Here is a 15,822-nt window from a genome sequence, read left to right on the forward strand (position 1 = left end):
TAATGATAATAATTTTCTTTGACATTAGCGACAAATAATATTAATGTCACGTAAGCAAAGAGTTTGAAATCATAAAATACTTAAAAACTTTATTTGGGTTTCGGGAACTAAAGAGCCTTCCTGGCCTTCACAGCGGCATCGGACTTAGAACTTGTGGAACGGAATCGTGACCTATTAAATTAAACCTGCTGTTAAAAAGCACTATTTTCTGAAAACAAGTTAAAAGCTAGTAGCATAAGCTAAGAAACTTAAAAAGTGATGAAGTAATCAATACTAGTTACTTGTCAGTGTCAGTTTGGCATATACGACTACGTTTTATTTTGTAAACATTTAATTCAACAAATACAGTAATATTTTGAAAATGGTTGTTGCGATTGGCTTTGAAGGGAGCGCTAACAAGCTTGGCATTGGGATAGTAAAAAATGGAGAAATACTTGCTAATTGCCGACGAACATATATTACGCCGCCGGGGGAAGGTTATTTATATATAATACATATAAATAATATAGTTACTATGCTTTAATTTCTTAATAACAGTTGTTGGTCATTACTATATGTGTACAATATAATAATTACAAGCAAAACACTAAGATGATTAAATATCTTTTAACTGTAAATCATCATCATCAAGTCAGTATACAAGTTGTTCATATTTTAATTTTTAATAATCAAGAAAAAAACAGCTAGCTAAGAAACTAAATAAGAATATGTTCAAATTTAAAACTCAATAAAATACGTTTTAAATGAAAACTCTAAACTTTAACTGTTGATAAATCACTTTTTTTCTGCAATATGCCTCTTTTGTACAACAAATTATATAAGTTTCTATGATGTTTAATAATTCAAGGTTTTCTACCTCGAGAGACTGCGGAACACCACCATGAGCATATACACGAAGTCCTCCGGGAGGCTTTTAAAGAATCAGGCTTGACTCCACAAGATATAGATGTGGTGTGCTACACTAAAGGGCCTGGAATGGGAGCTCCTTTGATGGTCTGTGCTATTGTAGCCAGAACTTGCGCCAAGATATGGAACAAGCCTATTATAGGTGTCAACCACTGTATTGGACGTATCCTTTTTTCAAAACAAACTTTTTGAAAATAAGAGCACTATAATTTCCACTAAATTTTCTGTTACCACTTACTTGCTATATTAAGTTTAATGGTAAAATTGTGAATCATGTTTGTGATAAATGTCTCTAAATTAAGGCTTTTAAGATATTGTCAAGGGAAAATAGAGAGAAATGAATGAAAGATATCAAGAAGAATGCCAGAGAAGCATGACAATAATAACATTAAGTAAATAATTATTAACTGTATAAATTTTCCTTACTTTACTATGGTAGGGGCAGATGGGAGTCCCCACAGTCAAGGACTACATAAAAATTTGTTACCAATCAAAATATTACGATATTCTTCCATACTCCATGCACCATTTTCTTTTAAGAAATTGTTTTAAGATATTTTCTAAATATGAAGTACTATCTCGGAATACCACATTACTTATATTTATTACAGTTAATATTTGTTAATATAAAGATATGGAAATACTCCTTACAATTTTATCTTTCCCATTAACTTAGTTTTCTTTTAATGTCACACTGTTAATGCTCATAACAACAAGGTATTTAGCTTTTTAACAGCCTTAAATGTTAAACCTTTTTCTTGAGACCTTTAAGTGTTGTTATAGTACCAGTATTACATTAATGATTAACATCCCATGTTATAGCTTATTTGATGTATTAATGTTATGGCACTTGTAGAGATTGCTTTTATAAGTATTATGAAAAATTACTTCCTTCACTTCACTGTAGATATTGAAATGGGGAGATTGATAACAGACGCCAAAAACCCAACTGTGTTATATGTAAGTGGGGGTAACACTCAGATCATTGCTTACTCCAGACAACGATACCGGATCTTTGGTGAAACCATCGACATTGCTGTAGGCAACTGCCTAGATAGGTATATATATTTTCGAATACTTTTTGTACATATTATCCTTTGGTATACACAATGTGATGTTTTTGTTAAGTAAAATGTACAAAACTTTAAAAGGAAATATTAATTAAGATGTGTACAAAATTATAAAATATTAAATAATTCAGATATGTGAAACCCTTGTTGGCTAAATGTCTAATTTTTTAACCACATTCTTCATCAATGCCTGTATGCACGAAGGCACTAGTTTTGAAAATGGTTCTTCTCTCTGGCTACAATTTGTCATACTTGCATCATTCCAGAGTTTGTTTCCCGAAAACAATAATACTTATGATTCATTTGCACAGTAATTCAGATAATCTTTATCCCAATTCAGTCAAAATTCAAGGTCCCAAAGCACTAGACTAGAAACCTCCTAGTTATTAGGAGAGTCCAACTATAGCACTAAACCAGTTGTGGCCGAGGGCCGCTCTAAGCCTCATATATGTAATAAAATAAAAATTTCGCCTTCATGTTGTCTTCTATAGGTCATTATGAAACACCCTATTAATGCTCACTTTTACCATGATTTAAGGGGGACTTTCTTCAATTTCCTAATTTATTAATTTTAATTACCTCTACATTTTAGAAATCTTTAATTAAATTATTGTCAATAATTAATAACAATAAAAAATAATAACACACAGACCATGGCCAAGGCCAGCAGAATGTTACAACCGGTCCTATTGAAAATCTTTGGGGAATGACTATGTACAACAGTGCACTACCTAAAATGATGCTGATAATATAATTGAATATGAATAAAACACTTTACAAGGATATAACCCGTACATTTTCAGATTTGCAAGAGTGCTTAAATTGTCCAATGCACCTAGTCCTGGCTACAACATAGAGCAGGCTGCTAAAAAAGGAAAGAAGTACTTACATTTACCTTACTGCGTTAAAGGTATTTTACTCATAAAGTTTAACCTTTATTATAGATAGTTAAACTAGTTGAAGTGATTTTTTTTCACTGTGAATTAACAATACAAAGGCTTTTTGAAGATTTTACAACTGCTTTAAAGGCTAATCACAATACATCAACTTTGCTGAATTTCACTCTAAAATTCCAGACTCCTTGATGCATTTTTATATATGTCATCATATATATTTGACTAACCACTCTGCCAATTCTTGTTACTGTTATCATTTATTTTTTAACCTATTTCTACTAGATTAAAAAAAGTCTTGAAAGTTAATACACTTTTTTAATCATCAATGAGTATTTGTTATAAATTATTTTTCTTTTTTTTCTGAAGGGTAGATGTGTTTTAGTGTTATTATTTTTCAGTGAATTTTTATCTCCATGTTTTTTAATTTAAATGTATAATAAATAAATATTTTGTTTTCTTAAACATTCCATTGTTATTTACATATAATAGTTACTAATGGGATACACACAAACATCTTCATTTTTTTTAACTTTCATTTTTTATATCAAGAAATCAACATTGTCTCCTTTAAATTATGAATATTGGTGTATCTCAGACCCCATTTCATTCTATTTAAAGAACTTGTTTTTTTTTTATTGTATTTATGTAGTGTAATAATTATTCATTATATATATTTCAGGTATGGATGTAAGTTTCTCTGGTATACTGTCATACATGGAGGATAAGATAAAAGAACTGCTGAAGGAGTATACTCCGGAAGACTTATGCTATTCTCTTCAGGAGACGGTGTTTGCTATGCTTGTGGAAATCACTGAGCGAGCCATGGCACATTGTGGATCTGATGAGGTATAAATGATTTATAACTATTTTCCTATAACTAATACCGATTGGTCTTTTTTGTGGTTACTTTCACAATATTCTTAATTAAGTTGTGGAAAATACTTATTCGAAATATATATACAATCTTTTATGCATGCATTGTTCAACTCATTTTATGCTAAGAATTTTTATTGTAAGTCATCGTCATTTTTCGGTCATAGAATCTCCCCTGCTAGATTAAGGCCTCTCTCATTTTCAATAAGACAAGTTGCAAGTGAATGTTGTGAATGTACATCCACCTTACAAGTGTCTGACCACCTTGTGAGTGTACATCCTACGCTACACTGGCCGAGTCCATGGTCTCCACATCAGAATATTAAGGTTCCAGTGGCCATCTATTTTGCATTATGTGAGCTGCCCACTTCTACTTCATCTTGCCAATCTACTGGTTCACTCATGTTGGCTACTTTCTTTGGCAACAAATCTCATCATCATACCTAATGCAATCTTGTAGAGAAATACTGATTACCCTCTTCATAGCTTGTTGAATGACTGTAAGTGAACTTTCCTATGAGACCCTAAGTTACAGGCCATGTTTCTATACTTAGAGCCATCTATAACAATTGTTTTCCAAATGTTTCTCAGCCCAGATGGAGTCTAAGATTGAGCTGTAAATTTAAATTGCAACTTTTATATTTTGAATGCACGTCTGAAGTCAAATGTACCAAAACTTATTTTTCAGGTATTGATAGTAGGCGGTGTGGGATGCAACCTGCGTCTCCAGGAGATGATGGGAGTTATGTGCTCCGAGAGAGGGGCTAAACTGTTTGCTAGCGACGAGCGCTTTTGCATAGATAACGGCGTGATGATTGCCCACGCGGGGGCACTGGCCCACGAGTCGGGAGTGAAGATGGGCTTCGACGAGTCCTTCGTCACCCAGCGGTATCGCACTGATGAAGTTCTCGTTACCTGGCGAGATGACTAGACATTTATAATCCACTTTTTCTTATATCAGTGTTAGTTGTGTTTTCTAACCAGTGTTGGGAATCGTGCTGGTATTGTTTTACATCTTTATTCTGTTTTATCGGCACAATGATTCTATCCACCAAAATTTTAACGAAACTCACCAAGTTCCTAATATTTATCTTGTTTCTCTGTCGATACATTTTACGAAATTACGTACAAAGACGAGCCAACCTCTAAAGATTTACTTTTATAAATAAGAATTAAATTGTTACAAAGATGTCTATTATAAGATACAACATGCAATAAGATTTAAATTGAATTCTATTTTTATAATATTAATTTTATCCACTTTTTTTTCGTTACAAGTGTTATTTTGTTTTATTCATTTTTAGGTTAGATTAATTACAATCTTATATTCAATCTCTGAAAAGTACTTTGTATTAAGGTATTTAGTTGATCCCAATGGTAGCTTTATTAGGACGATGATCTAGATCAAGGGTGACCAAACTCCTTGATAGTGCGAAGTATTATTTAAAATTATTTATTTTTTTGATCCGCATTTCTGTACGCATTTAAAATACGCAAACGTATTTGTTTATGAAAAATTTATTTACTATAATTATATAACAAAATTACAAAAAGTGTGTATTGAAGTTAGATATAATGGCACACATATATAACAGCTCTCCTGTTAATACTTAAGATGTCGGTTAGTTAATTTTGAATCCGTGGCCGGATTTCGCTAATTTTATGTTGGAATAATAATAATTATTATTCAAATCAGTAATTTGTTTCCATTTCCCGGGAGCTAACATAGGTTATATAAATTTAAATATTGAAATAATTCGACAATCGATCGGAGCCAAAATTAATCGTTCAAAGAGCCGCAAGTGGGTCGCGAACCGCAGTTTGGCCACCCCTGATCTACTTTCTGACGTCTATAAATTCATTAGATTCATATCGCGATTTCATAATCCTACAAACCAGTACCTTTCGTCAAGTACATATTAATAGTAGTGTGGCATGTTTTCCTGCGGTACAGTCTGAACAGCATGACGTTGGCATAGTATGTTAACATTCATGGAAATATCAGAGAAAATACGGTCTGCAAACTATCACGCGGTTGCATAACGGATTGAAGCTCTTTGACAAACATAGCAATAGCGATTTGTTAATTTTTTTTAGTTTTTGTTGCCGGTATGTTTTAAAAAATTCTATACGCAAATAACCTCCAATTGTTAAAACTTGAAATAAAATGAACATTTGTGATAGTTAAAGGTTGAATTAAATATCTAAAACAACAAAACTAAAGGAAACTTGTAAGATATCGGTTTTAACAAATTAAACTTTTCCGCTTTGTAATTAAAATTAGTTAACGTTTATGCCATGCAAGTTGATCCGGACCGATGGTATTTTGATTAAACAATAGGATTTTTATACACGTTGAATTATTTGAAAAGGGTTACGTTATTTTCGCAAGAGGAAAAAAAATATTGAATAGATTGTCAACACTGGTGTGCTAGCACCCTTTATCGTTGTCATTGTCGTTTAACGTTCTTGCACTCACCTAACCTCAAAATTAGTGTAGTCATATGTGTAATGTTAGGATATTCTCTCACCGAATTATATTTTTGATTTAAATGACTTGGTGAATTATGAAATTACCCTATTTTTAGTTATAAGCATCTCATATATTATTTTAAAACGTTTTATTTGCAATTTATTGCCATAACCTAACAACATGCATAGCATGACTTTGTTTGATCGAATCAAACTCGATATAATTAATTTTTAATTGAACAATTTTATTGGCAGTAATGAAAATAAATGCGTCAAAATATATTCCTCGATAATACCAAAGGAGTTTATATTTATAAAGATGATGACAAACGTTAAAGTTATCATCTATATAAATATAAAAAAACACCTTATTTTATACTTTATTTCCTTGACAGAGTAAATACAGAAATAATGTAACTTCTTTAATTGGTTAGTAATAACAATGTAGGGGTGCGTTTATATGTACGTGCTCTCTTGGTCTTATGATGATTAGTAATTTTTAACCTACTCATGTTTTTGACTAAGTTCTTTTTAGTCGTTGTTGTTGAAGTTTGGCATATTTTGGTCTATATTTGTATAATCAGAGACGATATTGTTTTTTGGACAAAAATGGCAAATACGTGTAAAAATCTAGGAAAGATATTTGGACAGCATTTTTTGAAAAATTAAAAATTGTTACTTTACTTTTGAAAAAGTGGTTACGTGTAAACGCATTTTTAAATTTATATATATGCACAAAAGTGTAGTGAACGTGCTATAATATCTTTGTCTGGCGAATAAATTTAAATACGAAAGGCATATCACTGTCTTTTAATAGTCATTTAGTTTTTTATTTAAGTTTTTCTATACGTCCTACCTGTCTAATACTTTTGAGGTTAAGTCCCTTCCTTATAGACGGTCGAAGCTAATATTCTATAGGTTAAGATTACAAAAACAAGCCTTACGTATATATTTCTTATATGAAAACTTAACCGTGGGTTATCACTTAATATTATAACCTAATAAGGTTAACCGCATTTATTGTATACTTAGTATTTTTTAGCATTAGTCCTGTATTAAATCTGTGTAACAAACGACATTGTTTTATTTTTATAAACCTGCAAGGATCTTTGTTAAAATCATCTTGTCAGCCAATAGACGCCTACCGCTAGTAGAGATGGGTAGCTTAAGATATATATATTTGCAAAAGATATAATCACTCTCAAGCTCGCAGGTATTTCAATTATATCTCTATATGTTCATACATAAGAGTAAATTTTCGTGATGAATTCTTGTTCAGAGTTAGCGAGAACGAGACGGGAATATATAGCAATTTACACATAAAAGAGAAGGACGAATAGCTATTTCATTTTTGTATTAAAAACGTAAAATATGGATTTTCGGAACGACAACATCACACGCGCGGGCATTAGACATAAAATCCTTAACGGTAAGCAAATGCAACAAAAATAACTCACTAATTTGCGAACGATGATTTGTTTATTTACATTCAAATCTCAATTTCGTGTCGTGATTGCGCCATGCACGAATACGTTTCAAAAAGTTTATTATTTCACTCGTTTTATTTTGCCTTACTAGAGTTCTACGTCTGAGCTAAAAGAGCTGAAGATATAAAGGATATATTTGTAGTCTTAACTGCTTTATTCTCTCTCTGAGCCGTAATGAGTTAAATTTATAAAAGAGTGATATATCTCAAGACCGAAAAGATATAAATCACTCTTTTCTTGTCAGGGATAACTTTTTCCCGTCTATAACCGCAAGGTATAGTTAGGTCTTCACTAATGATTGCCACTATGACCAGTCTTGTGCTGCCCGTATCCAGCGACTTCCCGCCACCTTGACCATATCTTTTTTTTATAATTTTCCCTCGTTATTGAAGTCCTCTCGTCCTCCCCCATCTCGTTTAGGGACAGGGAACTTACAATTTTTAATTAATAATTTCACATCTTTCTTTATGTATCTCCTCTTTCAGTCTTCTTAAGTTCAATTATTCGGTCTTTTAACATAAGTCATGTAATCTTACACTCATCCTTTTATCCTTCACCTCACTTCTCAAATTTCACAGGTGTTGGGTTTCTAATTTTTTTATCACAATCTATTTAATGCTTAAACCATTTTTACATCTAGCATTCGAGAGATATCATTGGTCGTTACAGATCGCATTCGAAAGATATCATTGGTCCTCAGAACTCGCATTCGCTCTACACAATATCCTATTTTAGAGGCCAAGGAAGTGCTCTTTTACCATTTTTTAAATACTGACAGCTATTTAGCGCATCCCATTGGTTTGTTCATAATTTCAAAAAATTGTTCACGCATCTGAACAAATTTGTGACGTACAATTTTCGTCGTCGTTACAGACCATCGACGCCTGCTGCATAACATTCTTAATAATTAATGCACAAAGTGTAAATAACATAAGATTGCATTGATGGTTAGGAGTTAGGAGACCTACGATCTCAAGTCCGTCTTCTACTGCTGGGCCGTCACTGCTCTAGTACAATTGTAACTTTCGATTTTTAACCAATACGTAGCTTTTGCTATGATAACTAAAAATGAGTACTTTACAATAATAATGTGAAACTGTAAATGATGAAATATAACAAAAAAAGTCCAGTATTAAATCAACCATTTTAATATTTGTTCAACGCAATACAAACATTATAACCAAGGTCTTAAGTAACGCATATTTTATTATGAACAAGTCAATAATTTGCGTTATTATACAGCATATTCTACTTTCTTAATATCAAACTTCCTATTAATTTTAATTCGACAAATTAGATATAAACAATAACCAGGGGTAAATGCAAACGAAGAAAACTAAATGCTGAATTTAAATACAGTTGCTGAATTTAAAAAAAGTTGCGAAACATATCTGAAGTGTCTCAAAAGAAAGTTTATACTTTTTGTACTTATTATGAAACTTGTTAATAATTAAGTTTGGCTGCTCCCTGGAGCGGAAAATTGAAATATTTTACTGGATCAAGAGGGAGCCTCTTTGGGATACGCCACTAAAACTTTATTTTGACTCCGTTTACCCTGCTATTCAAGTGGTATTTCCAGATTGTGCGTGTTCGAGAGAACACAACGTAAAGGGTGCTTAGTCTACAACCTCTTTTAAGGTACCAAAGCTAAGGACTCGCAGGGGAGTCACGGCTCTACATACTACGATTTCACCGGATCGGTAAGTCGCCGAGCTCTTAACACGTTGACTGTCATATCACTTATATCGGGATGACAGTAAAGGTTCTCATAAGGCCACGTCACCCGAACACGGGTGACGTGGCCTTATGAGAAAGACAAGAATTCCCATTGCTGATCAACTAGCGACTACTTACAAAGAATTTCCGTATCATATTTAAACGTAAATTCGTACAGAATTACCGACGTAAATTTCATCGTGCCGTCCATAGCATTTTCGCGGCGCGTCACAATAGTAAAGACTAAAAATAAATATTTATAATGTAGTAATTCGTTAAATGGCATTTAAAATACAAAACACAAAATGATGAAACCAACGATTTACATTCACAGACCTGTTTTACATAATTCATTGATAATAGGTTGTCAAATATCTCCCTTCCGCCTTTTTGTCTTTTGAATTTCGCGGCTATGTACAAAGCGCTACAGAGCTCGTATCTGGCAATACTATACATAATTTGAAAAGTCTTGACATAACCTACAAAACGACGCTATGCATGATTAGTTTGGATATTGCGTTCAACAGTTATAGACGTGTAAACATGGAGTTCACTAACGCCGAAATTCGCGCTATTTTAAAGTTTTCCTTCGTTAAAGGCCAATCCGCTAGAGAAACGTTCCGTGAGATTAATGGTGTTTTGGGGGATGGCACTCTATCACTTCGAACCGCGGAGGAATGGTTTCGACGATTCAGAGCCGGCGAAAACGACACCATGGATAAGCCAGCCGGCGGAAGACCTGTGACGACAAATACCGATCAAATCATGGACTACATCGAGTTAGACCGGCATGTGGCATCACGTGACATCGCCCAGGAGATGGGAGTTAGTCACCAAACCATTTTAAACCATCTGCAGAAGGCTGGATACAAAAAAAAGCTTGATGTGAGTGAGTGCCGCATGATTTGACGCAAAAAAACCTTCTGGACCGAATCAACGCCTGCGATATGCTGCTGAAACGGAACGAACTCGACCCATTCTTGAAGCGGATGGTGACTGGCGACGAATAATGGATCACTTACGACAATATCAAGCGAAAACAGTCGTGGTCGAAGGCCGATGAATCGTCCCAAACAGTGGCCAAGCCGGGATTGACGGCCAGGAAGGTTTTGCTGTGTGTTTGGTGGGATTGGAAGGTAATCATCCACTATGAACTGCTCCCATATGCCCAGACGCTTAATTATACCATCTACTGCGAACAACTGGACCGCTTGAAGCAGACGATCGACCAGAAGCGTCCAGAATTGGCCAACAGGAAGGGTGTAGTGTTCCACCAGGACAACGCCAGACCACACACTTCGTTGATGACTCGTCAGAAGCTACGGGAGCTTGGATGGGAGGTTTTATCACATCCACCATATAGCCCGGACATAGCGCCAAGTGATTACCACCTGTTCCTGTCCATGGCGAACGCCCTTGGTGGTGTAAAGTTGAACTCAAAAGAGGTTTGTGAAAAGTGGCTGTCCGAGATCTTCGCAAATAAGGAGGGGGGCTTCTACGAGGGAGGTATTATGAAGTTGCCGTCTAGATGGAAACAGATTATCGAACAAAACAGCGCATATTTGAACTAAATCCGATCACTGTAACACTTTTTATAAAGCATTGAATAAAGAGCAAAAAAGCGGAAGGGAGATATTTGACAACCTTATACTACAAAAAATCAAATAATACATGTAAATTCTAAAACTAAAACAATTATTTTAATATGTAAATCTTAAGTATTTTTATATGAAGTGTGGTTTCAGAATTAAATTATTATTAGTGTAATTAATACCATTATTATTAATACCGAACTCTTGTCGTTATTAGACAAAGATTTGATTTATGAAATTATTGTCATAGGCCCAGCGTTCATATTTAATATGACCTACAATTAACCTATTTTTTCATAATATCGCCTAAATAATGACTCGCAAACATTAGCTGCTAGCACTTCCAAAAGCCAGGCCGATAAACTTCTACCAAAAACTCCATGCCTATAGACCAACCTTGATACCTTACCAACCCAGGTAGAGTATTTATTAAATTCGCACTAACAAATATAAACTTTCATTTAAGACACTATAATGTAATAAAATATTATATTAACAATACGCCATATAATAATTTCACTATAAAAGAGTTATATGATTCAAGATAAAACAATAAAAAATTCATAAATAAATATGAGTAATCTGACTCAAACTATGTAAGTTACATAGTAATTATAGACAACCTAGTCAAAATTTTAGTTGACGAATACCGGACCCGCCCCTTTTTCGACGTAGCTGTCAAAATCGTTGTTAAAAGGTTAACAGCAATGATGATTGAATGAACTTATATCTGTAAACATTAAACAGTTGCGAGAAATTATGAAAACGCGCACACTCAACACAACATTAATTACTATACATTTCACTGTCTTTTAACAAAGTTACTAAAAATATAGCACATTTAAAAAAAAATTATTCCACAAATATGCCCAAAATACAATCACTAATACATGCCATATTTCTTAAACGCGAAACAAATATTTTGACACATTTTTTTCGATGTACACAGATAAAACAAAACTGTCAACATTTCTCGAAATTCATTCAAAGAATATTGGAATTAATTTTTAAAATATTCAATAATTAAACAAACCATAATCGCTGGAATACTATATAGAATACTGCATATCATATGCAGGGGCGTTTTCATTAATTATAACGTAAAAAACTTCCTTTTCATGTATACATTTCTCTAGGCAAAATAAACCATTTAACAGGATAATTATACAATAATTCTAATATAAAATTGTTCCTCCAATTTCCATTTGTTACATACATGACCCATGTAATAATATTTCACACAACAAAAACGTTTCATGACTTGTCCAATATCAAACAAAAAATTTTACAATATTTTTTTAAATTTTATAAAAACAAGATTATCTGTGACAACTGCGAACATTAAACATTTATGATTTTGTTATTTCTATCTTATATAGTGCATTAATGTAGTTATCAGCAAAAATGGGACATTCAAATAATTATTAACTTAGTGTTGGTTATTTATGAAAAACAGTTTGATGTCGAAAAAAAAAACTCAGATATAACAAATTAAACCGACTCCATACTTTGCAAAGATTATTTTAGTAAATAAGTATTAAATTATCCAATCTTTTTGTTATTAGTAAATATTATTGCTTTATTTTTATTACTTATGTTTTAGAGGTAATATAATTCATTTTAGAGAACATATGAATAGTATAAAATACTACTATTAAATTAAAAATACATGTTGGTTGTAATGTAATGTGAGGTTAATTTTTAACAAAAATTCAAATACAAAGATATAAATATAATTGTACACAATATAGCAAATTTTGCTACAGTTTTATGTTTGGTATGCGGTAATAAACTTATGACTATTATAAATATATCTCATTATACACTCTGTTTATTTACTTCTAAGAAAGTTGTTGATCTCTGAAGAAAAGAATATTACAAACAAGTTTAAAATTGTCCTGAATAGCATACTTTCTTAATATTATCTATTGAGACCAGATTCTCAGATTGACAAATCATCATGCAAATAGCACTACTATAATATGATATAATTTTCTTGAAAATAAATAATTGTAGCTATAATGGTAAAACAAATAATAACTATCAATTATAAAGACAAGTCACAAAAAACGAAGATGCATATTCAATGCAAAACTATATTTTGTACTTCCAACTCTTGGCATCATATTTCTGGCTATTTTCATCCACTGTTTATCAATTTGCCTCATTTCATAAATTCTCATGGCCATGTAATCCTGTATAAATGATTATCCATGTCACCTAAGGACAAAAATATCAAACATGTATAATTCAATTCCTGAAAATGACTAAATGTACAAGTTTCTCCTACAGACCTGGGGTAATTCCTAACATAACAATGCTATTTAGAATTTAGTATTATATAAACATGTCAATACGACATTTTCATACACCGCTTTGAGATGGGTTGATATACAAGGCATCTTGTAATTGAGCTAGTTATGACGCTATCAAACCAGTACACTAGTTATTAAACAGAATTCTATTGTAACTGATGTGATACTGATGCTGATGTGATATAGTGATCAAAAATAGATGTTTAAGCTTTAAAGGTTTGGATAAATAGCCAAATCTAGGCTTATATACCATATAAAGTGAAACTCTAAAATATGATTTCTTTTTTCTTTTGAAATGTGACAGGCCCATAACTTCAGGCAGTACCCATAATTCTGCAGAGGTAAATAATAAACAATATATTTTTTGGGTTTTGAGTGGTAATCTGAAACCTTTTCTGAACCTTTAAATTATTTATTATTCCATAAAACCATTGCTTTCAGAGTGAATACATTGAGAGCAAATAAACTATACATTCACCCCTTAAAGCATCTATTTCTAGTCACCTGTATATTAAATTATTTATATTCGACATGTTTTTTAAGAAAATTGATACAGAGAATTTTTTTTTCATATTTAGAATTTTTACAGGTTTCTTAGTTATTGTAACTTAGAATCTTAATTTCTTTTTATTTTTGAATGTAGTAAACAAGTTTGGTGCAATTTTTTCAGCTTCCACATCTTTAGGAATGGCTAATACTTAGCCTGATATAGCAACCTTACTGTAGACATATTGCCTTTTTTAGAAGGTTAAAAAAAATCATTACATATAATTAGAGAGATAATAAATAATTAGAGTTTGTAACTATTTTTTACCCTTAGCCATGATTTCCAAGAGTTTGTCACTTAGGCATAGGTCATAACAAATAATGAGGCCAAATGTAAATAAGACACACCATGTTACTTCAAAGTTTGATGTAAAAACATAATGTAAATCATAAAAACTCACCAAAAATCCAGCAAAGGATGTCATGAAACCTTCCTTAGTTATCTCCCACATACCGCCATATTCTTCCTCGTCAATACTTTGAAAATTACTAACATAAAAGTATATCACACCTGCATTCACAACCACAAACCTGAAACATCCAAAATAATATGTCAATTTGAATTTAATTCCTTTATTATATAAAGACATTTTTCCGATACTTACAACAAAAGTCCTACAAAGCCTTTTAAAGGTAAAAGACCCCAGCAGAGTCCTAAAACAATCCCTATGGCTTGCCTCATCCAATAGATTACGTCTAAAAATTCTTCCTGAAAAATTAATTTACTTAATTACTTAATTTTTTGCTAAGCTTACATACAGCACTAAAAGTTATTACTAAAGACGCGTAACATTAATTTATTATAATGAAATAAATTTAACTAAATTTCAACTAAATCATAGTCCCGTGATATTAAAATCTAACCTTGTCAGGCCATTCGGAGTTCGAGGTGAACGCTTTTGCCCATAGGGATTCTGTGATTTTACATTTATTAGGGCCATCTGATATTTTGCTTTTATTGGACATGTTTCTTTCATTAAGTTATTTCAGATTATTCGTATTCTATATTTCTAATCAATAATGTATAGAAGCGACTACTACTGAGTGAAATATAACACGTCACTGTCAATTTGACAAGTACGTGTAACGTTTCATTATCACACAGAGCTGAACGTACCTCAAGTATATTATCTATGGAAATTTTCTAGCAAAATTTTTAACTTTAAAAAAAGTATATAATAGAATATTGGAGATTTCTAATGTTTGAAAGTGTCGAGGTAAAAGAATAAGTATCAAGTCTTAACAAGAGTTCTTGGATTGTTATTGTAAATTCTTTTTGACGTAGCTTCGTAAAGAAAATCCATTGGAGCTAAGTCGAGTGACCCCGGCGGCCACGAATTATCCCCAAGATGACTGATAGTAGTCTTTGGGAGAAAATTTTTAGAAACAAATTCATTGCAGCTCTGATTGTCGCTTCTGTTGAAGCCACGTGTGAGATGATTACGATTTGGGCTTCGCCTAGGTTCAGCATGAAGAAATCCATAATCAAGTTCATAATTCACACTATTGACATTCATCACCTAATGTAGATCTGTCTAGAAAAAAAACATCTAATTATTCCATTAGTTGCTAAAGCACATCAAACTGGTCGGAGTCGGATTGTGGGTTCTTAGAGACCAGTGAAGATGGTTTCGTCTATTGACGCGTAAAAATTAAGCCTTAAAAGCAATCGTTTTACATATTTATATATCAAATTGAATTTGATTTATTAGCGCGACTGCTACATTTTTGTAACATACAAGTTATAAAAATTAATGAGTTACAATTTTTCAAGTTATTAATCTATCACAATGTGTTTAATTGTAAGTTGCTGTTCAGTCAATTTACTATTCGTTTGCTTCAATGCATTGTCAATCTGAACTAGTTGTTGTACTGACATATTTATATTAAAAAATATGAACCTAAATGAAACACGACAGCCGATATTAATAAGAGGAATGTTTACACAA

The 15,822-nt window shown here is 32.4% G+C and overlaps 2 protein-coding genes across 2 annotated transcripts; one reads left to right on the forward strand and one right to left on the reverse strand.

Annotated features, from left to right (window-relative positions):
• The first annotated feature begins 304 nt into the window (after nucleotides 1–304).
• On the forward strand, nucleotides 305–7,277 carry Tcs3 (Probable tRNA N6-adenosine threonylcarbamoyltransferase Tcs3). The gene is made up of 6 exons (XM_068762188.1): nucleotides 305–476; nucleotides 848–1,069; nucleotides 1,814–1,964; nucleotides 2,780–2,886; nucleotides 3,552–3,718; nucleotides 4,434–7,277. Exons 1-6 carry the CDS (start codon nucleotides 362–364, stop codon nucleotides 4,674–4,676), a joined length of 1,005 nt encoding a protein of 334 aa, XP_068618289.1. The 5' UTR covers nucleotides 305–361; the 3' UTR covers nucleotides 4,677–7,277.
• A 5,448-nt stretch (nucleotides 7,278–12,725) lies between these two features.
• Nucleotides 12,726–14,923, reverse strand: LOC137919408 (GEL complex subunit OPTI). The gene is made up of 4 exons (XM_068762475.1): nucleotides 14,738–14,923; nucleotides 14,479–14,582; nucleotides 14,275–14,404; nucleotides 12,726–13,232 (listed from the first exon to the last, which is right to left on the reverse strand). The coding sequence occupies exons 1-4, from the start codon at nucleotides 14,837–14,839 to the stop codon at nucleotides 13,182–13,184; spliced, it is 387 nt and encodes a 128-aa protein (XP_068618576.1). The 5' UTR covers nucleotides 14,840–14,923; the 3' UTR covers nucleotides 12,726–13,181.
• Between the last annotated feature and the right edge of the window lie 899 nt (nucleotides 14,924–15,822).

Source organism: Battus philenor, unplaced genomic scaffold, assembly GCF_028537555.1.
Source record: "Battus philenor isolate CCGP_79_NKW_IND1 unplaced genomic scaffold, ilBatPhil1.0.hap1 SCAF_16, whole genome shotgun sequence".
NCBI classification, from domain to species: Eukaryota; Metazoa; Arthropoda; class Insecta; order Lepidoptera; family Papilionidae; genus Battus; species Battus philenor.